The sequence below is a fragment of the Sander lucioperca genome, chromosome 18 (genome assembly GCF_008315115.2).
Source record: "Sander lucioperca isolate FBNREF2018 chromosome 18, SLUC_FBN_1.2, whole genome shotgun sequence".
NCBI lineage: Eukaryota > Metazoa > Chordata > Actinopteri > Perciformes > Percidae > Sander > Sander lucioperca.
Genome location: NC_050190.1, coordinates 22,754,984 through 22,781,065, shown reverse-complemented (window position 1 = coordinate 22,781,065; position 26,082 = coordinate 22,754,984). Strand labels below are relative to the sequence as shown.

Below are 26,082 nucleotides of genomic sequence, written 5' to 3'. Positions count from 1 at the left end.
CAATCCAAATACATAAAGAAATGCAGTGAACACTAATTATAGTGATTATAACAACATTAAAGAGATTTAGCTGATACTTTTATTCAGAGTAACTCACAATTAGCTTTCTGATTCCTATATTTACCCTATATTATGTCCCTAAACATTGTGTGCAGTACCTTGTTGACACTCCTTTGGTGCGACAGGTTGAAGCGGTCTTGCGCGGTGGTGAATCTCTCCACCTCCAGTATACGGGCAGTAATGGGCACAGTGGGAAGGTAGACCTTAGCGTTGGCCTCCTTAAAGCCCACGGTGGCATACACCGCTGAAAATGGGATACGACAGTCCCCTAGGAGAAAGAGAGAGGCGGCTGGTTAGCGTGTTGTTTTTCTTGTTTGTGCATGTAGGAGTTGTTCGACCTGCTTAGGAGCGAGTAGGCTGCATCACTGAAAACTCTGCCTTTGTTCCAGATTTTTACTCTGCAGTGTTAGGTCAAATGTCCCTGTTTATGTTCCAGTAAAGCTCTAAATTATGTGAAGGAAAAAAACACCCTCATACTCTTGCACTGTTAGATACCAGATTGAAGGCTCACCAACTGGAGTATATCCTAAATAATTTTCCACACTGACACACGATGTGAGCCCACTTTCCCTTAGCCTGGCTGTTCTACTACCGCTCAATTTTCCTACATTTCCCAAGAGAACCTGAGTGCAACCCTACGAGGACAGTCACATACTTGTTGCTTGGGGCTTATATGGTCATATAAACCTTGCTTAGGAATGATGAACCTGGTTCATAGACTGACACGTTAGTTTAATCTTGTGATGATTTTGCATCTTACCGTCTAAACTGTTCAGCACTGGACTAACGGACCTTTGTTATTGTTATATTTCCTTTTAGGTATCATCTTATTCTTGGGTGAAATGCTGGTGAAATCACACTGCTGGAGGCAGCCAGAAAATATGCAAACACACACACACCTAAGTAGCTTCCATCGTAATCGTTCTCCTCTCCCTCTCCCATGTCCAGCTCTCTGGTATCCAGGCTCTCCACAAGGTCGGCCATCGTGATACCGTCGTGTGTGTCCGGGGCCGCTGTGGTGTCAGACACCTCTGACTTCACTAGGTTGAGGCTACTGGAAGTGGGCAGAGCTTCACCCAGCATGCTCAGCAGTTAGCCCCTTGAGCAGGGCGAGCCTAGAGGAGAACAGAGGGGAGATGATCATTTCAAAATAAAAAAAAAAATGAAATGAGCCGGTGAACAGAGGTCTCCAATTGGTGTTCAACGAGTTTGAGATCTGGTTAGTGCATAGACCATAGCGTATGATTCATATAATTTTCATAAAACTATTTGGTGACCCCTTCCACCTGTCTGCATGTTCTAATTACTGTGACCTAATAGACAAACCACAGCATTGATCATTATCTCTGGAGTCATAAACTACTTAGGATAAACTTTAGGATTTAGATAAGCCAATAATTTTGATATTTAAAAAACATATAATGAAAAATATCAGCTTTTTCACATATTAAATATCAAATTTTTTGAGGAAAACAATCGTGTTGAAATGTTGTCTCGTGCATGTTTGTTTTGTTCTCTCCAACACCATATCAGGCCTGGGTGCAGCTCTTAAAATATTGTTTGTTTTGAGAATTATTCATGCAGTCTGAGGAAGGTCAGTTTGATGAAGTTTAGAGGGACCAGCACATTGCTGAAAATTGGTGATTTTCTGAACAAAGTGGTGCAGCCATGCTTGAAGCTGGACAACAAAGGAGTGGCGCTGACATTAAGCTGTTGCCATGACACAGAGACAGAGGTGGCCATTCACTTTAGTTTTTTTAGTAGAAAATACGACTGAATCAAAATCTTCAGTAGTTCAGTGATTCAGTGAATGATTTACTGAACTTCAGTAAATCATTCACTTCAGTAACTGAAGTCACACCCACCTCAACCCAAACTCACCCTTCCACCACTCCAGTACCTGTGAAGACTTGAATGAATGAATACATTTCTTTGGAAATTTTAGCTGGATAAAACGTGTGTCTGTGACTTCAGAGACATTCCTAAAACCACTTAAATCCAGTTAATGATAAACTAACTCTCTGACCGACTTCAGTTGTCCATTACTCACCACACACACACACACACACACACACACACACACACACACACACACACACATCATATAATCCACTGGGTGTTATCATCGGTTTAATGACTTTTTATGTACTCACTCACTACATATAAACACTTTTGTTACTTCTTCATCAAAGACAGTCCACTGCTGCTGCTCAATATTTGACTGAGGTTGTCAGATTGACTGGTCTTTGCATCCATTTTACAACGCACGCATGCACACACACACACACACACACACACACACACACACACACACACACACACCAGTAGTGGCCTAAGAGTCTTGCTGATTAGGACCTTATGAGGGGCAATATATCCTATCTAATCAAGTCCTACGCCAGGATCTTTCTGTCACAGGCATCTCTGTAAACCTTCAGTCACATGTCTTTCTTTAATTGCGGTTTGAAAACATCTCAATTGTGACAGCCTTACCAAATATGATTTATAGTTTGTGGTATTTTGTCAATGCTGTGTTTGGGAATAACTTGACTGACTCCACCCATACGAGTGGGAGTTGGTGACGAAACTGTCGATGGTGATGTAATTGATGATTGTGATTAATGTGTAAACATCATGCTGAGCAAGACCTGACAAAGCTGGGCATCACACACACATGCATACATACAGTCAGCCACAAAGCCCTTTATGAATTTTAAAAAGGACATGCACCTACACTTGTGCAGTCATCCTACATAAACATACTAGTGCGTATGCATGACACAACGACTAAACAATAGGCTATACTGCACATACAGTCAAAAAACTGCATAGGCAAATATTATAAGCAAATGTCATACGCTACCTTATAGACAGATATGTGCAGAATATATCCATGTTAACACACAGCAGGCAACAGCTTGTCATCAGGCAAAGGAATATGGATGGACAAACTATGCTTAGTTCTCGGTTTTAATTTCTCTATCACCTCACCAATACACACCGCTGATGTTTATTTTTGTATAATAAACTTTATTTTAAAAATTATATTAAATTCTGTAAAATCCTGCATTACTAAGACAGGATATAGGCAGGGTGTGGTGAATAACATTGCTGCAACAACAAATGCCAAATACCATATTTCAAGTGCAGGATACTGTCAAAAAAAAGAAAATAGACCCTTACACACTAAATAGCCCATGCAGTATGCTTAGTCAGCCGAGACTATCCACGTGGCCCATGAACAAACCTCGCTCAGGGTGTAGACGGAGTAGAAAAGAATAAGACTCAGGAGGAGAGGGGAAGAAAGGAAAGCAGAGAAAGTGAGCAGTTGACTCAGCAGAAAGATTCTGAGAAGACATTTCATTAAACGGACAGTTTTAGTAGTTGTAGTTTTTGGTTATTTTATGCACTCTCTTACTGCTGTATGTCACTGTGGATCATTTTCTCCACTCTATAATGTTGAATCCCCTTATTTTTCCTTAATTGTTTTGACCAAACTGCTGTCTACTGTATTTCATGTTCGTAAAACAATGTAGTTCACAAAGAAATGCTAAAAATTGGCTTGCTTGGGATGTAATGAGTATAGGGGATGAGATAGCTTATCCCAGCTCACAGTGATCCAAAACGTATGCATTAATATGAAAAGATGAGCAGAACATCATTGAAAATGTTAAGACCTGACAGCACTCTGATAAAATAAACACACATTTTTGGACAGAACATAAAAGAGTTTACTGGAAATGTGGCGTTACATTTCAGAGATAGCAGTTACCCAGCTGTGAGACAGAACGATCAAAGGTATTGGGAGGAGTAAGGTAAACAGGGAGGAGGAGCACCAAAGGATGGGGTTTTGGTGATTCAGATCTGATTTCTGGACTGTTCTCGCTTAGGCAAGTTGAGACGGGAACACACACACACACACACACACACACACACACACACACACACACAGAAAAAGAACAAAGTCAATTGTTTCTTTCAGTGGAGGCTAATTAAATCACATTCCTAAACATTTTTAGGAAATTTCCACTGACTAGATTAATTTACCAACATAAACTGCTAATAACGCCTAAATTCAACATTGCCCATATTTACCCAAATTTAACATTTATCTGAAGCTATATAACCCAGACTGAGAATACACGTAAACAAGTAAAAAAAACAGGTACATTTAACTTTCTTCCCTGCAATGTGCTAAATTCTTCTGTTTGGAGCTAAAAATGCTCATGACAAGTATACCAACAGACAGATAACAGCTTGACAGTAAATAATCCAGCTCCACTGAACAAGATCCAACATGCTCACACAAGAGTCACCAGCAGCAGCCACCTGTTGCCTGCAGTGACTGCATGTCTGTGTTTCCTGTTGTCCCAGTGAAACCATTCAGTCTCTTCATTCATCCAATCCTTTTCTCATTCTGTTTTTTTCCTGAATAAGGATGCTAATGTAAGAGATTTAAGTAACAATTCAGATTATTTTACAGGACTTTGTCATAATTTATGGCGTTGATTGCCGATTCTAAATCATGGTCATTAGCATCAATAATTTCAGGGAAAAAATTATTTAACCCTTGTGTTGTTTTTCAATCAGCCATGGTCAAAATTGACCTGGCCTATGTTTTGTTTTATTATTTTTTGGGCATTTTAGGCCTTTATTTAGGTCAGCTGAAGACATGAAAGGGGTGAGCGAGGGGGAATGACATGCAGCAAAGGGCCGCAGGGCGGAGTCGAACCTGCGGCCGCTGCGTCAAGGAATAAACATCTATATATGGGCGCCTGCTCTACCAGGTGACCTACCCAGGTGCCCGACCCGGTCTATTTTGCCTGTTTTATAAATCATAAAGTATAAATTATCACCCAATTCTGTGTTACATCTTCTTGGCCAACTTCATTCCAACTCTTCACCACTAGTTTTACATGTATTTTTTAGAGTATATGGTCAATAAACCTAATTCGTATTAAATTATGCCTAATTTTTTAGTTACAAACTCCTGATATTATGAATTATTTTAGCTAATAGTTAAGATCAGAGGAACGTACGTTGATGCATAATTACAGCCTGTTTCGTGTATGGAACTATCCATGTTATTTTTGGGCAATTTAGTTGAATTTAGTTTGACTGCTTTTGCATTTTACATGTTTTTCCACCATCTTCACCATCTCTACCGTTTCAGAAGTAAAACAACCTGTGAGAAAAAAAGACGCTCTTGAAGACAGTTTTCACATTCCTAAGCAGAGTATGCCGGGTCAGCATTGTCACGTTTTGTACAGAAGGACAACAGCGTGGCAAAAGATAGCCTATTGCACACAGCTAAGAATGGTGTGACATCTAAAGTAGCCCATCTACAAAGTATATATAGTTTAGAGCCCACGTAACCAAAAAACAATTCAATCCAGACTCTTACAGAATTTCAATGCAACCTGACCTGGACCACTGGTGAGTGACACATTGCTATCACCTCACCTGACCTGTCAGTTTTTAGGCCAGCAGCCACATTTAGCACGCTTGTTGACAGACAAAGGAGCCCAGGTTGAAAATGTAGAATGGCATCTTTAAAACTAGCGATGCAAAGAAAACAGGGGTTGATGGTGAAAACGTGCACTTAAGGAGTAAAGAGTAGACTGAGAAATATTTGTTCATTGTATCAGAGGGAAGCATGAGACACATGTGCATAATTATCAATGAGACAGCTGGCCATTGTGAAGAGCATTAGAACACCACTACAACACCAAACGTGAAAGAACTACAACAAAGGAACCATCTGAAAAACATCATATAAAGCTACAAGCAGAATACTTGTAAAAAATAATTGGACAACAAGACTGGAGTTGCCAGTGGGTCAGCATTTCCAACTATTAATACAGGGGAAACAGTCATGTACAGCAACACTTACATCAATATGTCTGCCTGGCCGTCACCTTCTGTGACCAAATGTATTAAGAACTTGGTTACACAACAGAGGTTTATGTAGGAATATATATATATATATATATATATATATATATATATATAGTGTATGCAGTTTTGGAGTTTTTTAGACCTTAATTATGACTTATGTGGCATAATCCAACCATCCTGGACCTGTTGCACTGTGGAAATTTTGCATATTTTTGGCCTCTGTAGACATACAGGATGGAACAAGGCAGATTGGTTGTTTTTTTGGGTGGAGTGCATGCAATCTTAGATTCTAGAAGAAGTATTTAGGACAGTGCAGTTATCTCCCTGCTCTAAGAATATCCACAGGCTTGACCCACACAGAGGTTAACTGCAAAGGGACCTGGTATGCTGCATGTGGTTTGAATGTCTGTGTAGACTCAGATGTCAAACATATGCATGCACATACATGTACATTACAAGAGGTGTCTACAGTATGCAGCCTGATGGGAGAGCAGAGAGATGGCGACAATGCAATGGAACTTGGAGTTTGCAGAAGTTATCTCTTTACTCCATAATGGAACACTTCCTGCTTCCTGGCCTGTTGTTATGGCGATAGTTTGAACAGCCAGCAAGCTGCTAGTATATAAATATCAACAGAAGTAGCTAAGAGCGTCCGCCTCTCCATTCATGTGCTAGCATCCCTCTTAAATGTCAATTAGTTGGAATCGGATGCATACATGAAGAAACGAAAAAGCATGTTGAGTGGGAGAAGAACTGTGGAGGTTCAGTAGAGTGTGGCAGAGAGAGAGAGAGAAAAAAGAGGCATCATAAAAGCAAAGTGGAAACTACTCAATTTTCAACATGTGACACATGGGAAATATATTCTCTCACCCTGCACCACCGAGCCATTAAAAACATACTGCTGGGCGCCTGGGTAGCTCACCTGGTAGAGCAGGTGCCCATATATAAAGGTTTACTCCTCGACGGTTTGACTCCGCCCTGCGGCCATTTGCTGCATGTCATTCCCTCTCTCTCTCTCCCCTTTCATGTCTTCAGCTGTCCTATATAAATAAATGCCTAAAAAAAAAACATATTGCTACACTTTTCATGCAGGGATCAACCTTCATAAATTCTAATAGACCAAATCCTTTATATGTGATATAAATTTAGAGTAAAGCCTTTGAGATAGTGATGATGTCCTGCTGGAGAACGGAGCAACTTTGGTACCACTTTCTAATAAGGTTTCTAAGATTAAATTAATTGATTTATTATTACAATTGATTAATCATTTACTAATGCTTTTAGATCAGTTTTAAGCCAATAACGGGAACTTTGTTTTGGGTTGCCAGGTTTTGAAAAATCTCTGACTGTCTTGAGCTCTTTAGTTCATCCAATGTCAGCAGCCGATTAGCTTAGCTTAGCAAAAGACTGACAAAAGCTCTGGAAATACTCTCCAACAGTAAAAGAAATTCACCTTCCAGCACCTCTAAAGCTCACTAATGTGACAATTCAATTGACAAAAACAAACCTGTTTTACAGGCTGAAATGTCACGTAAACTACAGGACTATTTTCTGGCTCTGAGTCTTTTCCAAGCAACCAGCTGAGACTTCAGGAAGTCATTGCTCCCAGCCAAGAAATAGTCCAGTAGTTCTCTGTAAAGTTGTTGTCTGTACACCGTGGTTATGTACGGATTAAACAAACCAGACAAGACCAGGCCAGCTTTTTCCTCCGGTTTCCAGTCTTTGTGCTAAGCTAATTGGCTGCTGGCTTCATATTATGTTAATATTATTATATTATCATTAATAGCTTTAGAATCATGGATGACTTACTAACTTTTGCTGTTGGCCTAGTAAAAAAACCTGTGACCCTTATTAGCAATGGTTAAAATAGTTGCCTATTAATGACTCACCATCCTGGCAAAAGTTGTAACATATCTATAAAGCATCAGTTAATGTTTAATCAACATTATCAAAGTTATAAATTAGTACAACTTATAAATGGTGACTGGGATGGTAAGAAAAATGAATAATTACTGTAGGTTACACCAGGTTAATCCACAATCAATAATGCATTCAACATAAATTCGATTCATTCATCTCTCACACCCATTTACACCCATTTATGTTCCTCTGAAATAGCTGGAGGAAGAAGCAGGGCAAGGCCAGTTTTTGTTCAATGTGTGCCCCATGTGGGCTGCCATGTTGCATTTACAGTCCCTAACTTTGTTCTATCTGCCCTCCTGAGATTTATCATAACATGAAATATTTACCTGAGGTTTTGAAATAAAAGAAGGAAAGACATGCTCTTTTATGTTTTTGTGTAACAGTCTTGTTAGTAGCTCTGTTCCTGAAGCAGTGCAGGGAGCTGTGAGGGACACATGGGAATGAAAACGAGGTCACCCTGACCGTTTCCACTGGCAGAACAAAATCTGCATCCCCTATCAGTTGCTTAGCTGTTGTTATCCAAAATTAAGTTTAGCCAGGAAGTTATGTGTCTTGCAGCCAAAAGTCTGATTCACTGCCAAACTGTGGGAAGGCACTCCCATTGGTCCACATGTAAAATGATCATACATACTCTTGTCTTGTCTTTTCTGGAGTGGTTTGCCTTATTGTACTGTTACACAAAAAGCAGGCAGCATGATAGTGATGTGTCAGTAATCTGATCTAATCTGAAAGGTGGGAATTTGCCATGCTGTGGCTACTGCTGGGAGTTGAGTTGCGCTCACTGCATGAGACTGACAACAAATCCTAAATGCTTTGAACAGGAAAACAGCAATATTGTCCTCACGCAGAGCTGGGTGGGGAATGTTTATATTTCCAATATGCTAAGAAAATGATTTTCCTCTGCTGCTCTAGGGCATCCTGGTGGTTGAGGGGTCTCAGGTGGACAGCAGATTACTTTCTCATTTTAGGGGAATTCACACATTCCACTCTCCCTCTTTGTATGTTTTCTCCCTCTTTGCCCTTTTCTCTCCCTGTTAAGGTTAGGATGCAGATTTTTTGGAGACATAATATATATATATCGTATAAGTGATTGTAAATTATAAATTGGCGACTTACTTTCTTATTCCCCTTGCATTGGAATATTTCCAGCACAGCTCCCATAAAGTTATTTTGGCAAAAACACCAACAGTTAACCATTTCACACAGGCATTCAATAATCACTCAGGGAGCAAAGATTCTGAGCCAAATGAAATTCAAAAAGAAAAAAATTAAATTTGTCATTACATATTTTTGTTAGACATTTTTAAAGGCACAGCAGTGCCACACAATGCATTGTTTTGAACACTAGTGTGATTATTTTACATGTGAATGTGGATATCGGAATAGAGTATATCTGTATATATATTGTGTAAATGATTTGGACTACATCGAACAGCTCTAAATACATGTTATACTTTAAGAAAAGGGGCTGGTCTTTCTGGGAAACAAAGGAAAAAAAAATCACTGGTTCAATTAAAATTAGACATGACAGGTTAGGAAAAGGTTAGAACAACCAAAATAGATTACGGCATTTAATCACAGAGTTGTGGAACACACTGAACACCACTGTAACCGTTTAAGTATTCCTTTTTCACCGCTTATTTTAAGTTATACTGTCATAACTGCTCTTCATCACCTCTGAGCCAGACGTCTTTATCAGTGATCCCCATTACTTAACTAGTACATCTGTGTATTGATAACATTTGTCATAGCTGCTTCTTTCATCCAAAAAGTGTCATGAACGGAACTCTGCGTGCCTGCCTATTTTAAGTGCCAGCTGATACTCCTACTTTTGTCCCTCTACATTAGCTTTGCTTGCAATTTGTGTTTTGAAAAGTGTCAAGTTATTGAAGAGAACACTGGACGCGGGCTGAGCATCTACAGTATGTCAATATCAGCAGAGGTGCTGTCACTAATTACCCATCGAGTGTTCGGAAAAATAGATAACTTGTGAGATGGTTCATCTATTCCTGGATGTGTGATAACAAGCTTGACATTTACAATGTACTTTGGCAAACACAGTGAATGATTTAAATCATTGCAAAGATACCATACATTCATGTAAACACCATATTTGGGTATTAGACTACCAATCACACACATACATACTGATACATGCGTACAATAAAGATAACATAAATCTAGCTTGGCGTTCACTGATCGTGTGGTGCCAAGCTCCTCATAGCGCAGATGGTACAGAGAGAGAGAGCGAGAGAGAGAAGATGGAGGGAGGAAGGGAGGGAGAAGCTACCAAAGAGGTCTGTGAAACCTCTCTTTCTCTGCCCACACTAAAGCTGCCTATTATCTAATCCTTCACACCATGGATAGGGGGATAGGGATGCTCAGAGAGGCAGATAAAGCAAGAATACAGTAGATGCCAGAAAAAGAGAGGGCGCAATCGTCATCATCACCAGTGTGGCGTTCTGCTGCCGGTAACACAGGGCATCATTGTACTGAAGGAGTGATGGAACCTCTCTCTCTCTCTCTCTCTCTCTCTCTCTCTCTCTCTCTCTCTCTGTGTGTGTGTAAGCCAAGCTTGACTCAGCCCAACCAGGGAAGCCAAGTCAAAGCCTGGAAATTACCAAATTATAACTTGTGTGCGGACCACCAAAGTGACTCTGACGCACCATGATTACAGTGGCAGGACAGAAAGTATAGAGGCAGTTTGGGCTCTTTACTGAAAGGGTTGGTTCAACCAAATTACCATCTCCAGCAGTATCTTGCCATGCAAATAGCTTTGGTTTTATTTTCCCAGGTGCTGAGATATCAGTCCCTTGGATTTCTGCCGCCACCCCAATACAATAAAGCTGAATGGAATTTCCTTTGTGATGTCAAAAATATATATACATGTTTTAAAATTTAAACAGCTACATGTCTTTCCAGAAACAATGTACCAGTTAATCCACAGACCACGCTGCAAAGAGGTTTCACTGGAACTATTTAACAAAAAAATAGTCCCTATTATAAAACTGATGACAGTGGGTTCTATGAGAACATTTGTTTCTGGAAAAAAAAAGATGTCACTGTTGAATATATATATGTTTAATAATGTGAGCAACACAAATTAAATTCCATTTACCTCCAATGGCAAGATACCAGTAATGATAAGGGGTAAAATATAGTTTTTGGAATGGGGTGATCTAACCCTTTAAAGTTTGCTAGAAAATACTTTCTCCTGGACCTGATTACCTGAGAATTCATAACACAGGACATGACTCAGACACATATAATAAGATACTCGGATTCAAAAATAGAGACAGTTTAGAAACACAGCACAGGCGCTACAAGGTGCTAATGATGGTCTGAGCGCCAAATGGCAAAGTGACATTTTTCACCATGAGAATAAATAACTTCTATTTCTGCATCTCATGGACCTCTTCTACAGTCTGTCTTCAGCAGTAAAGCAATGATGTCAGCATAACTTCCACAACACTTAAACCTGTTATCTATAGAGGTATCATTGACAAAGCATCGAGAACGTATGTTAAACCACATACCCTTCCAGTATTAGCTATGAACAGCCTTATGATGCAGATTGACAATGGAAGAAGCTGCAGAAACTATATCTGTTGTACAATCCTAAACAAAATGTTTAAATCATGCACAAATTATCCTTTTTAAGACGGATGAAACTCAAAACAGGGTTTGTGGGTTTTTCACAGAGGCATATGAGACTGTAGTTCACATCTGGAATAAATGTACACTAAATCTGCCTGCCAAACTACAAATATTCTAAATCCTTCTAATCATTCCTGAGGAGAAGAATAAGAACATTGGCATAAGTTAAAACTCTTGTAACATAAGAACAGTAGGTGGTTGTGGACTAAAATGCTCCCATTGTCCAGATTAATGATTGATATGTATCACAAACTGAGCAGAAATAACAGTAACAAAGTTTACTGTGTGTGCGTGTGCTGACCCCACAACAACAAAGTAAAGTATTGAGGTCATGCACTGCTACTGTGCAAACGAAAGACTTCTGAATGCCAGAGGTCAGTGTCCATATGTATCAGTTGCAAAGACAACAGAAGAAGTGAGAGGAGACAGGAGAGTGTGTGTGGGGGGGGGGGTGATATCAGCCAGATGCAGAGAGAGAAAATAAGCAAAATATCTCCAGGCTTCCCATGACATTCTAGCTGCAGCAACTAACTTCTACAACAGGGTGTGAGAAAGGGGAAATAGCCCCACACACACACACACACACACACACACAATATTGGCCTGTCTTGACAGCATCAACACAGCATGGACTTGAATTTCCAAGATACAGGGCATTCAGCATGTCAAAAAGTAATAACAGTTACGTTTACATATCCACACTCTTTTTTACACATTACAGAAATCACATCCAAAAACATGACACAAACCCTCTCTCTTACACACACACACACACACACACACACACACACACACATCTGTGCAGCTTATACAACAGGTAACACACTACTTGTTGCAGTATTTCATAAATAAAAAGGAAACACTCTCAACTGAAGGACCTCCCCTCCACACCCACCTTGCCAAGGATCAAACGTTCATCTTTCCAGCATGACATGCACACAAAGATTACCAGACACAGCTACACCTTGTCATGATAAATACATATGTGCTATGCAGCGAGACACTGCACTCAGCGGCCCCCTATGCAAATATACAGGAGCAGTAAGTAAATTGACAAACACAAACATACTGTACATTTTCTATATGTTCCCCCTGACAACCCAAAGCCAAGGAGTGTCACAGAGACACATATCTCCCCCAGCCCATGGACGCAAATAGAACAGAGCAGAGACAAACAGACAATGAGAGAGAGATATTACCAACCTGCTCATTTTGTGTGCGTGCAGCCCACATGTTGGTTAGTCAGATCAATTCACTTGGCTTCCCTGAATTGACGGCAGTATTAGAGACACACACTCTCCAGCTGAGCAGATAAATATGTGTACAGCCGCTGCAGACAGCTAGTCCCGCGCCCCTCCTGCTCTGTAACTCAGTAAGTGCGGCTGAGAAAAAACTAACAGTGAACTCACTCTCCAACTCCTAAGGAAGGGAGAGGTCTGTGAAACTCTACACCAATCACAGAAACGGGTTCCTCCCAGAGGCTTTTCTCATTGGATAAAAAAGTTCTAGACTTTTGGTGAAGTAGGAGGAGTCCTCTGAGGAGAAAATACTGGCACTGGTCCTGCCTATTATCTCATCATTTCCCATTGTTACTTTCGCTCTGTTTTTATATTTATTTTGTAAATACGTATCTGTCTATCCACACCTGTGTGCATTTATGATCATGTCTAACTGCCTGTCCCTTTGCATGCATGTGTGTTGAGTCTTTTTTTTTAAAATCATTGATCTGCATGAGTAACAAAACAATTAAACACTTGGTAAAAATGGATTGTGCTTGTAAGATTAAAAAACAATAACAGAATAATGATGTGTATTAGATGTATGTATATGGTGTGTGTGTGTGTGTGTGTGTGTGTGTGTGTGTGTGTGTGTGTGTGTGTATGTGTGTGTGTGTGTGTGTGTGTGTGTGTGTGTGTGTGTGTGTGTGTTCTTGTTTAACTATATTCGTGGGGTCCAGAAACCGGGAATACAGTATACTTGTGGGGTCCGGACAGCTTTATGGGGCCAAAATGCTGGACCCACAACTTTAAAGGGCTGTTTGAGGGTTAAAACTTGGTTTTAGGATTAGGGTTATAATTAGGTTATGGTTAGGGTTAGGGTAAGGGTTAAGGTTAGGCATTTAGTTGTGATGGTTAAGGTTAGGGTAAGGGGCTAGGGAATGCATTATGTCAATGACGGGTCCCCACAAAGATAGTGAAACGCATTATGTGTGAGTGTGTGTGTGTGTGTGTGTGTGTGTGTGTGTGTGTGCGTGCGTGCGTGCGTGCGTGCGTGCGTGTGTGTGTGTGTGTGTGTGTGTGTGTGTGTGTGTGTGTGTGTGTGTGTGTTAGTGCTGAAAGAGCTCTCAGCTAATAAAATGTCCTGTTGCAGGGTGTCTATTTATTTACCATCTTGCAAAATGTACTCACACCTGCAGTAAAACTTTCTTGTGTTTCGTGGAAAATAAAATGAGATCTCTTCTTCCATCTTGTGGATGAAGGGGTGTAGTGCCCCTCACAGACCTAACACACTCTTACACATAGCTGCCAAATGAGTGTGTTTATACTTATGACAGGGACTTTACCCTGTAGGCCTACTCTATGACTACATCCTGGAGGCATAGTTCAGACAAAATGACACGCAAAACGCTCCCAATACTTTACCAACTTCACTGCGGTACTCCAGAACCACATGCACATGAACCGTAGAGAAATAGGACTGAAACAGTAAATGTATTGCACACACAGCAATAAAATCATTGCAGGAAACTAAACTATGTTTCACATAACACGCAGTTCACAGCCATAAAAAACACCCAACAGAGGAATCTCTCCTGACACTAAAATACAGGCGTGATATTTCAGAGAAAATACCCAATGTTGCTGTTATTACCTCCCGTTGTCCCAGAAACAGTCCAATTTTGCCATTTTGTCCATGTAAATAGTTGTGATTTCAGCTTGTTGTTTGGCTATTATCATCATTACCACGGTTGTTATGAACATAGGCCCACTGAAATGTAGTTAGATTTCACAACGCAGATGTCAGAGGTTCATAGGTTTTTTTCCTGAACATCCCAAAAAGGCCAAATACATACTCGCAAATGCAAACACACACAGTCTGGACACACATTATATGACCCCAGCCAGATACATACCAGATGTGATGAAATGGTCTCACCGAGGCTGTGGAAGACACAACCGTCCAGACAAGTGTCCTGCTTGTGTTCTTTCCACTCCTAGTCTCTCTCTCTCTCTCTCTCTCTCTCTCTCTCGCTCTATTCATTTATCTCTCTCTTTCTCTCTCACATCATGGTTCAGTGGTCATAAACATAATGGTCTCTGCTGGTAAACACAGCGCAAAGGGCAGAGAGATAACAATATTTGAAGCAGAGTGATCACAACAGTGCAGCAGAAATAGAAATATAGTGCAACTCTTATTGTGAGGAGATTCACACCTACTGGAATTTAAATTAGCTTCACCTGTTAGGCCTCCAGCAAGTTATCAATTAAGCCATGAAACTAAACTACAACATTTGTCAATCTTAGTGTTATTCTGTTCAGTAATATTCTCTCAAAGTTGACTTTGTGGAGATTTTCAAAAAATTATAATACTGTGCTCCACTTGGCCAAAACTTCCCTACAAAGTCAAAGCGCAGTAATGTTAACTACAGGTTCAGTCATTGAGTTAAGATTAGAATCTGACTTCTCATCTTATTATACCATTTAAAAATCATTACGCCATAAAAATGCTTAATTTTTTGGGGGTAAAAATAAAATAAAAGCAAGTAAAAACAAAACTGAAGTGACTGCACTAGTAAAGCTAATTTACCCACTTTCTCCTGTTAAGTGTAATTGATAAATACACAGTCTGGCAGAGAGCCTTCAAACTTCAAACCCTTTATTCTCAACTTCACAGTTTCTGTAATTGCTGTCTGTTGCCTTTGGCAGAATAGCCAATCATCTTGCCAGTTATTAGGAGGTGATATCGTCTATATTCTAGTTGTACTTTATTACACAGTATGCAACTGTTTTAATCTGTCTGAAACATGAATATTCTCTATATATAGCACAGTTTATGTGTCTAAATTGCATTACAGTAAATGCTCTTTGCAAATAAAACTCCACAGCAGGCAGGATTTGACACATATTGCTAATCTGAAAACACAGGCAATGGTGTACACTCACAAGAGCCACAACATGGCCCCTGTTCTCATTCTGCAGAGGGCAAACTGGAGCCTTGAATTAAATCTGGGCATCAGACTGACTATAATTCAATTTAAGTATTTGTGGCTGTGGAATTATATGATTTTATCTGGGCAGAGTGCAATTCTGAGATATTACAAGCATCAAATATTTGATCCCACTGGGCAAAAACTGTACTTTCTAAACCTTGACGACCACAAATTGCTCTTTTAAAAAAAGGTTTTAATATGCAGATCATTTTAAGAAACAAAAGCCAGATCTTATCATTTTATGCTTATGACTAATTAGAACCCTATGGGGAAATTCTCTTTTTATACTCAGCTCCTCGCAGGATCAGCTGCAAAGCCACAATTCTGGAGCAGGTGGTTACTTTGAGTCAAGGACAGACATTTGAGTTCAGAGTTTCTGAAAGGCAATTATTCTTTCCCTATGCTCTCTGCAAGCCATGCTGGTAAACTGATTGTCTGAAACTGGTAATATTACTGTTACCCCCAGTAATCACTGCCCTAAAGCACCTGTAGGTGGCGTTGCAGCACTGGACTCACTGTAGACCCATACACCACCCTCCCTTGTGCAGCACCACTTCACCTGTATGTTTGGCTCACTGGGAGTCAGGATCCACACACTGGATATGCACCAGAACTAGAGGGGCAGACATGGAAAGCCAGAGTGAATGTCTTTGTCATTCTCAACTACGTGATTTTGCTTAAATCCTTTGAAGTCCTATCTGCATGATTATGTTGGCAATGCGTCGTTCCTTCCTGGTGCTTGTGACTTTTATAAAACTGTCTCCGTTCCGTCAGACAGCATTTGTTTTCACTGTGGTTGTTGTTTATCCGTTTGTGTTTTGCCGAGTTTGATGCCCTTTTCCGGACAGATGTTCACGACTGCTGCCGCATCATTACAACCCTGCCTCTGACTCACCGTCACATGCTGCCCGGTGGAACTCGTCTACCAATTGACACTGCTTTGTTTTTTGTCTGACGCGCTTGTCAACAGGGACGCGCTGCTGGTGATGGGAACTCTTTGGAGCTCTTTGGCGCATGAAGGATTCTCATGTTTCATTTTTCTAAAAGCACTCAGCTGCTGGTGGATCTCACTGACAGAAAGGACGCGGCAGATAACTTGTCTTTAAGTTAGATTTTTATATATTTTAGATAGCTCATACATGTTTGTGCTGTGTTTTTCTGCTTCATCTGTTTTGATTAGATTAGCCCCCCGCATTCACTTCGGTGGGTGATGTGCATAGTTTACAACTACCCAGCATATCATTTGTTTTGTAACACGCCTGCTCTACTTTTGAACAGGTACTTTCAGCACCAAACATTGTTGGACGACTTTGTATTGCAGATGAGGTGAATAATTCAGATCGACCTAAAATAGCCTCATATTTGTGTTAGACTGGTGAGGACTATATGTTCCCTGGAGGATCTCAGAAGTTCTTTGTACGCTCAGAATTGTGACTTGTTTCACCTTCACTGTAAACAGGGTTTACACAGGATTGTTTGCAACGCGCGCTAGGACCTTCATTTTACGCACGGCTGCCAACCTTTGCCATTACCTCCTAAGCTCAAACATTGATAATGGGAGAAAAGGGCAGCGCCAAAGGGTGTGAGGAGTCCCAGACCCGGGGTGCCTTAAGCAGTCAGGGCCAGGCACGGCCCCGTCAATAACGTTTCGACAGCATGCCCTCTTGGCCCAATCTCTCGGAGGGCCTCTCCCATAACTACAGCTGGGAGGAGACCCACAACACCACAAGGAACGCTGACGTTGGCCTACCTCCTCTCAATTACTACTCAATCCCTCTCCTCACGGCCATCACCATCGCCTGCACGCTGCTGTTTCTGGTCGGGGTTACCGGGAATGTCATGACCATTTTGGTGGTCAGTAAGTACCGGGACATGCGCACTACCACCAATCTGTACCTGTGTAGCATGGCCGTATCCGATCTGCTCATCTTCCTCTGTATGCCACTGGACCTCTACCGTATGTGGAGGTACAGGCCCTGGCGCTTTGGGGCCGCGCTCTGCAAGCTCTTTCAGTTCGTGTCAGAGTCAAGCACCTACTCCACCATCCTGAGCATCACCGCGCTGTCAGTGGAGCGCTACCTGGCCATCTGTTTCCCGCTGCGTGCCAAGGCCCTGGTAACCAAAAGACGGGTGCGTGCCCTCATTCTTCTACTCTGGACAGTGTCTCTAATGAGCGCCGGGCCTGTGTTTGTCATGGTGGGAGTGGAGCGTGACAGCATGGGGCCACATTTCAGTTCGGGGATGAATGACACTGACTTCTCCCTGGAGGCCGGGGACACCCGGGAGTGTAAGATGACGCACTACGCAGTGGAGTCAGGCCTGATGGGGGCCATGGTGTGGTTGAGCTCTGTTTTCTTCTTCATGCCGGTCTTCTGTCTCACAGTGCTCTACAGTCTCATAGGCCGGCGGCTGTGGCAGAGACACAGGGAGACAAGCATCAGCTCCCGCGTGGCTCACCGGGACAAAAGCAATAGACAGACCATCAAGATGCTTGGTAAGTTTGGAGAGCGCGCAAATTACGCACACGCATATCTTGGTATATAAAATAGAAGAATAACGTTTACAACTAGATATAATCTTGTTTGCAATTTTAATATATTCTCTCCTCATCCTTAATCTATATTCTTTCTCCATCCGCTTACTTCTGCACCCCACCCTCTCTTTTCACTCTTCCTCTTACTCCCCACCTGCTAATTTTCCTCCTCCCCTCCTACAGTGGTGGTGGTGCTGGCCTTTGTCCTGTGCTGGTTGCCTTTTCATGTGGGTCGCTACCTGCAGTTCCGCTCTCTGGACGCTCCGTCCCCGCTGCTGTCTCTGTTGTCCGAGTACTGCAGTTTGGTGTCCGTGGTTCTCTTCTACCTGAGTGCCGCCATTAACCCCATCCTTTATAACACCATGTCCTGGAAATACCGGGGCGCAGCGGCGCGCCTCTTCGGCCTGGCCGACAGCCATCCGTCACGAGGCCGCACAGCCAGCACCATGAAGGGAGACGGCTCGAACGGCTGGACGGAATCCACAGTCAGCTTCTAAACGGTCATAAATTGATAATACTGACCTGAAAGCCATTCTTTATGTCAGACCGAAGAAAAACTGTTCTCTGAGTTTTATTTGACTGGGACTAAAAGAAACAGAGGATGAGAAAAGCGCCAGCCACAAAAAGCTGCAAGCCTCTAAACACTTCGTCAGCATGCATCAATAGAACTTCGATTTTTGCCACAGTTCACAGTTTATTTTCTTGTTGGATTATTTCAGCAAGTGCCATCCAGTATCCACACAGCACACTCAGCAGCATTTCAAAGGCACGAATGGTGGAGTGCAAAAAACCCTGAAGTCTGAACTACTTGATCCAAATGTGAACAACATAGGGGCACGCATGCTCCTATAAACGCACACATAAATATAAAAAGCCTATACTAGACATATACAATTGCCTTATATTGTATTCATACTCTGGATGACAAAGAAAGCACTGTAGAACTTGTGGCACTGCTCTGTACTCCTTCAGAGAGGGGCAGAAGTGCAGTGTGTGTGTGTGTGTGTGTGTGTGTGTGTATTGTGTCACGCTTTCAGATGTGATTTGATTTCTGTAATGTGTAAGAGAGAGGGGGCTATGTTAACATACTATGTTACCTTTATTCACTTTTGCCATGCTGAATGCCCTGTATCTTGGAAATTCAAGTCCATGCTGTGTTGATGCTGCCAAGACAGGCCAATGGGGGCTGGGTTAGGGTTAGGGTTAGGGAGTCCCTGAAATGGAGAGAATAAATATTCCCATGTAGCCATTTACTGCACAGCAGTGGGTTTCAACATCAAGGTTGGCGTTTGGTACATGGGAGCCACAAAGCAAGTTGAATGTAAACATTTCCAAGATATGTATCATAATGTCTCTAAATCTTGTAATTATACTTCATTCTTGTTGAATGATCAACATTATTGAAGCTGCAGGCTCTTGCTACTAAAAAAAATACAAAATATTTGAATATGTACAATGGAAGGGCTTAAGAAGGCATCACTAAATGTTTTGTGGCCTGTGTTGTGCATTAGACAAAGAAAGCTGATTGGTGTTACTGTAAAAATCAACATGTCAGTGGCCATAAACGCCTCAGCTTTCTGTGTCTTGTGAACTGTGCACCTTTGAAACATTGTGGATTTCAGCCATCTCAGGTGTGCTGATGTCAGTTACCTTCATACAATGTACAGCACCCTGCCTTTTCTGTTTATCACAGCTGCGTGGGCAAAGTGCTAATCTGTGCATCCGATCATACAACACATGTAGAAGATTGGTCATTCTGTCATTTGTCTGATTTATGCTACTGTACTTAAAGCGATCATCAACTTTGGAAAAGGATGAAAACCGTTTTTCATCATTCACACATTCATAAAAGTACAAAAGCACTCAACCTGGAGTATTGGCTCGTCATCTTTGGCATGAATTATTCCCCACTCCAAAGACTGTTCAGTGTGTACAGGAAAAATGTGACTTCTTCAATGTTTAAATCAAATGCACACAATGTAAGTTATATCACTTGTCTTGTTTATTGATTAGCCAAATGTTTGATTTTTTTAATTTAATTAATATTTTTTTACTTACATTTTTTTTAATTGCTTCAAATGATGGATTGCATGGGTGCCCAGTGGAAACAATTCCCATGGGTTTCTTTACAGTGCATGATGGTGTGTGTACTGAAACATTCTTATGTGCCAAAGGTGCCAACCTATACAACACTATTCTACAAGAAAGTTTAGCCTTACCTTTACACGTATAAAAAATGAAAGTAATTTAATTTTGTAAAGTGTGTCATGCACCCTTTTGGACAAAGAGGATACGTCTATAAGTGATGATGTTGTGCTTGCTTTAACTTGTAAATAGATGCTTTGTAATGCTATACACTCATTGCTGGACACTCAGATGCTGTCAGCAGTCCAAATCACCGCAGTAGCCTCCACTTATCTGCACTGGATTTAGAAACATGGCCACCTGGCTCTGAAGAAGTATCCCTGTTAATAAATGTTTTGACTGTACAAACTGATGTTATGGCATACTATTTATTAATCTACAGGATGTTTACTAATTAAAACAGTCAAAAGTGGTTCATATTTTACTCTTTTTTAAAAAGATGTCTGTGAATGCCTCCTGCTGAGTAATGTATCTGTCATTGATGAAGTCTTGTAAAAGTAAAAAAACAAAAAAAAAACTATTTGTTTTCTTTATGTCAACTGGCACACTGTCAAGTACGATGGATAATCAAGTAGCTTTTTCAACAGGTATGAGATGCAAATTGCAAAGCGAGAGGAATGTGAAACTAACAAACCACTTAACATGAACCTTTCACCCACATCACACTTATAACACAATTGCAGTAAAGGCCATACCGCTTAGAGTGGACTGAGAGACACAAGCCTGTAATCGCTGGGTTTTTTGCATTTTTTTTTAACCAATCACAATCGTCTTGGGCTGCGCTAAGCTCCCGACGCAGCGACGGAGGCTGTGAAAAAAATAGTCTCATGAAGGTACTTGTTTTGGTGGAATATTTGCACCCTGCAAAAGAAAACGCCACATACAATATTAAATTGTTAGTTAACTGTTCACACAATACAGTAACGTGAGCTATTTAAATGAGCTGGATACATGGTTAAACCACATTTGCTCTTACGTGTATTGTTGTTATGACCGGCTCGCAGGCCACAACAAAGGAGGGAGACGCACGGCAAACTTAATGTTAACAAACTAACATCTATTAAAGTAAACACAATGGCGTGTGGAAGTTGGGATCAGTGGTGGATGAGGGTGTGTGAATGGAATGAATAATGTGAGATGCATGTTGTTCAGCGTTAACAAAAGAAGCAATGTAACAAAGATAAACTCAGGCTTGGTGCAGGGTGAAGGGAATGCCACACATCGGCCTCTGGGCAGGCAGGGTTAAGTAGTTAAACGTGCCGTAGGTAGGATTGTGAATCCAGGACTTAGCCAAAAAAATTTAACATCGACAACTTCTCAGTCCCTCCTCCCTTTCTGCTACAGCCCAAAGCGGTCTCCTAAGCCCCTCCTCCCACAAGGGAGAATGAAAGCGTGTGCATGAGCAGTGATTGACACGCAGTTAGACACCCCCCCTGGCCCTGATTGGTGCATCTGAACAGGGAGTTGTGGATTTTGGCTGTAGGTGGTGCCAGAGGAGCCGGATATGTTTTTAAATGACCTGCTTCATGTAGTTCTACTGGAACATAGGGTCAGTTTCAGCAAATATGACAGAAAGTTAGTTTTATAAGGCTTACCTACTGCACCTTTAAACTCGTTTTCACCTCGGCCAAGGACCTGCACAAGCAAACCCACAGTACACAGAACACAGGCAACATTCTCTGGGGCCGTCACAATCGCCACTTTGTCTGCAGCAATCCCTGCCAATCAGTCCCAAACAGACCCAGTTAGATAATAATAATAATAATAATAATAACAATAATAATGATAATAATAATAATAATGCATTTAATACAATTCTTTACAAGGTCAAACAAAGGAAAACAATAGCAAGATCTGTATAAAAACATCAATAACAACTAGAGATAAATATGGAAAAAGGTGCAGCAAAACAGCATAAACAGGATGGAAACAAAGAGAAACAGCTAAGTTGGTTACAGGTTAAAAGCAGCTTTAAACAGATGGGTTTTGAGTGTGGTTTTGAAGTTAGCAAGTGATGTGGAAAGTCTGAGGTGTTGGGGGAGAGAGTTCCTGAGGGAGGGGGCAGCAATGGAAAAAAGATAATAAATGCCGTAAACATGTTCTTTGTAAATCTTTGCAATCATTCCCCGGAAAAAAAACCTGCTTTATTGCACGGTCCACATTTTCTTCAAAACTTCAAAACTTTTCTTCAAAAACAAAAAAAATGTCAGCGTGTAGCTTGCTAGCTAAGGTTGTTGTTGTTGTTTCCCAAAGCAAAGGGATTTTGAGAACGGCAACACACAGAGAGTGGAAGGTGAGAGACATCTGACCCATGAGCCATGATGTCAGGCAATTATACTAGAAATGTACTTCTGTTGATCCAAACTGTTTCCCATGTGACCCTGCTGTACCCCATTATAATAGATGCAAGTCTCAGTGTGGTGTAACACTAGTCAATAGATTGCAATCCTAACACAAATACACAGCAGTGTGTTCTCTCTCAACTCAGCTGACATGTTGTTGTGGCTACAAAATACAGCAGCACACCATCACCTACGACAGCTTCAAAGACAGCAGGCTCTGCCTTCAGATGCAACACAGGGCTCAAAGGACCCCACCCCCCACACTCACCCCTGAAGTACCTGATCAAAACACCTAGTGTGCATGCAAAACCCTATGAGTACAACATGTTCAGCAAAATGTTAGGGAAAGTCTGTGGCAATGAGCTGAAGAATAGATGTATGTATGTTTTGAGTGTGAGCCCACTGAACTTAGAACACTGGAAAGAATATAAAAGCAAAAAGTTATGAAGAAAGTGAATTAATTAAATAAAAGCTGGGTTGGTATCTCAAAGAAGATGTATTGGTGAGTGGATGATAGATGAAGAGGTGTGAAAGAACAGTGATGAAAGGTCCCCATTAAAATAAATTGTGCAATGAAAATAGACAATAAAACAAAAGGTGAAAGAAAAGAGGTTTGTTTAATCAATGAGTCAGACATGATAGCTGTGCAGTGGAGAGTGAATACATTACCTTTCGAGGAGGATGTTGGAATTTAAGAGGAGTTCACATCTATCTCAACCAATATCAATGTGTACATGCAGTGGCCACTTTATTTGGTATATCAGCTGTTACCAGTTATGACTAGCTGTTGGTAACTGGTGTGCATGCATGTACCTTGCACATGCTTGTGCATGTGCAGCCTCACGAAAGCTGAAATGTACTTGGCTAATGGATTCAGCAAAGTGCCGCAAATGTTTCACAGGGGTCTTGATCTGTGCAGACCTGACAGTTATTGAAGAGTCTGTGGCGGTGCAGAATCCCTGAGGTGCTCTACTACGGCGACTGTGTACAGACACAGTTATATATATCTGGAGCCATCTTCTGACGGTGACAATTAACAGTCTACTGCCATGACAATGTTAACATGCTGATGTTTAGTCGATATACCATTTACCATGTTCACCATCTCGGTTTAGTGTTTAGCATGATAACATTTATCAATAAGCCCTAAACATAAAGTACAGCTGAGGCTGCTGGAAATCATTCGTTTTATGAAACCAAAGTATTGGACAAATTCAAATTTGGACTTGATGGTGCTAGATGAGAAAGGTTGCAACTATTAAGATGCATAAATCCATCGCATCTCTACAGTGACATCATGTCACTGACCCATTAGTTCTCAATGAACTGATTAACTCAGGGTTGGGATACAGATCTTACTATATAATATGTATATAATCATTCAGTGTTAAGAAAATAAAAGAACGATTAACAGCATTCCTGATTCTGTCTTCATTTAGACTTCTTTAGATTTAAGATTTCTTGCAAAAAGAAGTTAAATGATCACCAAAGGTATTACTTCTCATCCTAAAAGGGGACAAGTATATCTTTGGCAAATTTCATGGAAATTTTCATGGAAAAATTGAGACATTTCACCTAAAAAGGAAAAAGTCAGGGGATCGCCAAAGTTAGGCTTCATCCTTCTGTGGACCATGAATGTCTATTCAAAATGTCATGGCAATCATCAAATAGCTGCTGAGATAGTTTAGTCTCAAGTAAAGGTGGTTGTTCATGGTTTAAAAAAAGAATACATCAAAAGCAATGACCATAAAGGGATATTGATGTATGTATGAAAAGGTGTTCTGATGATTCTCCAACTGCTTTTGCTGTATCAGAAACAACCAAATCACCTTTTTCTTCTATTCAGTTATTGAAGTTTGATAATTCGATTGCCTTATCTTCTTGTTCTTTGAGAAGCACACGGCCAGTGTTTTTTTTTTTTTGCTGTAGCCCATCTGGCATCATCAGACATCTGGCATCAAGCTATCCATCAAGCTATTAACTTGCAGACTTGTGGCCCAACTGCAGATTACACAGCCACAGAAGTACACACACACACACACACACACACACAAAAGGTTAAAAGACTATTATTCCCCTGTTGTCCATGGGTTGCTGCAAGCTGAGAGGAATTGAGTGTGCAGAGCAGCAGTCTCTCTCCGGTTGCCCTTGGGGACAGCAGGGGATGACTTACTCTTCTCGCCTATCTGACTAGACGCTATCAAAGCCACTGGAGAGTAAATCTGACACATATTCACACAGACAAACCTTCACACTGATAGTTGTAGGGAATTATGTCTAAAATAAGGCCCTAAGGCCTGTCAAATCTGACTCCAATTTATTAATTCCCGCACCTTCTTTCATCGGACTTAAGTTTACCAGAACACAAGGATCAATCTGAGACAAAGAGTTCAGTTAAGAAAGTTTACTGCAGTCCAGCAGTTAAGTTTACAGAACACAATTGAGGGTTCACAAAAATGACACAAAGTTTCCCTAACCGCAGACAAAGTATACGGAGTTCAAGTCAGCAAAGTCTATGTCAGATTATGAACACTGTCTAACCATATTCCTAATCTTTTATATCTTGCTTGAAGGCCTCCCCCTCCTGTCTCCCTCCTGTCTCCTTGCAGATCCTCCAGCTCTCACACACACACACACACTGACCAAAGAGCCACCCCCTCCCGTTCCACTGGGAACTCTGGTACAGAAAAACATACATTCCTGAGCTGTAAGGTAATCAAAGCTTAAGCTAACTATCTGTGTGTGAGTCTATACATTGTACAGGGAATACAAATGTGTCTATATTTATAGACTTTAATACTGAGAATAACACATCTAGATTATAGAAATATTTCTACATAGTCCATCTTAAATGGACACTCATGCACTCACTCTACATCCTTCAAACTGTGTGCGACAAAACTGTCTTTAATTACATATGAGTCTCTCTGTGACATCTAAAAGGTTGTCCCCTTGAAGAATTACAAGCGTTTTGAGACATAATTCAGACTATTAATCATAATTTAAACATTGATAACTACTCAGCTGTGTTTACAACAGTTCATAAAGGTGTATCTGATGAGAGCAGGATCATCATTCTCTCATTAAATCTTGAAGATAAAAATCGATACCGCCACCCAACAGTAAATGTCAGCAACAGTTTTTGCATTGACATTGGCTATACTGTTTGTTTGCACACCAAGTATCTGCCCATTAAGCTATCATGGGACACAGTATCTGATATGTTTATCTGTAGAAAAGTGATCCGTACAAAAGAACAGTGTGGAAGTGCTGATGAATAATGACACACACAATAAAACATACAGGTGGAATCAAAG

At 40.9% G+C, this 26,082-nt stretch overlaps 2 protein-coding genes across 3 annotated transcripts in view; one reads left to right on the top strand and one right to left on the bottom strand.

Moving 5' to 3' along the window:
* The window catches only part of pld1a (phospholipase D1a), a 38,994-nt gene extending 24,215 nt beyond the window's left edge, over window positions 1-14,779 (bottom strand). Inside the window, exons 1-3 of one of the 2 annotated variants that reach the window (XM_031309931.2) lie at window positions 14,669-14,779; window positions 960-1,175; window positions 159-328 (exon numbers count right to left, since the gene is read on the bottom strand). In XM_031309931.2, coding sequence (XP_031165791.1) covers window positions 159-328; window positions 960-1,143 — 354 coding nt within the window. In that variant the 5' untranslated portion in view covers window positions 1,144-1,175; window positions 14,669-14,779. Of the gene's footprint in view, window positions 1-158; window positions 329-959; window positions 1,176-12,738; window positions 12,930-14,668 lie in introns of those variants that run through there. The other variant, XM_031309930.2, reaches the window with a different exon arrangement.
* Window positions 14,780-16,362: 1,583 nt separating this feature from the next.
* Window positions 16,363-19,725, top strand: ghsra (growth hormone secretagogue receptor a). Its single transcript, XM_031310304.2, has 2 exons — window positions 16,363-18,239; window positions 18,462-19,725. Exons 1-2 carry the CDS (start codon window positions 17,402-17,404, stop codon window positions 18,773-18,775), a joined length of 1,152 nt encoding a protein of 383 aa, XP_031166164.1. The 5' UTR covers window positions 16,363-17,401; the 3' UTR covers window positions 18,776-19,725.
* The last annotated feature ends 6,357 nt before the right edge of the window (window positions 19,726-26,082 follow it).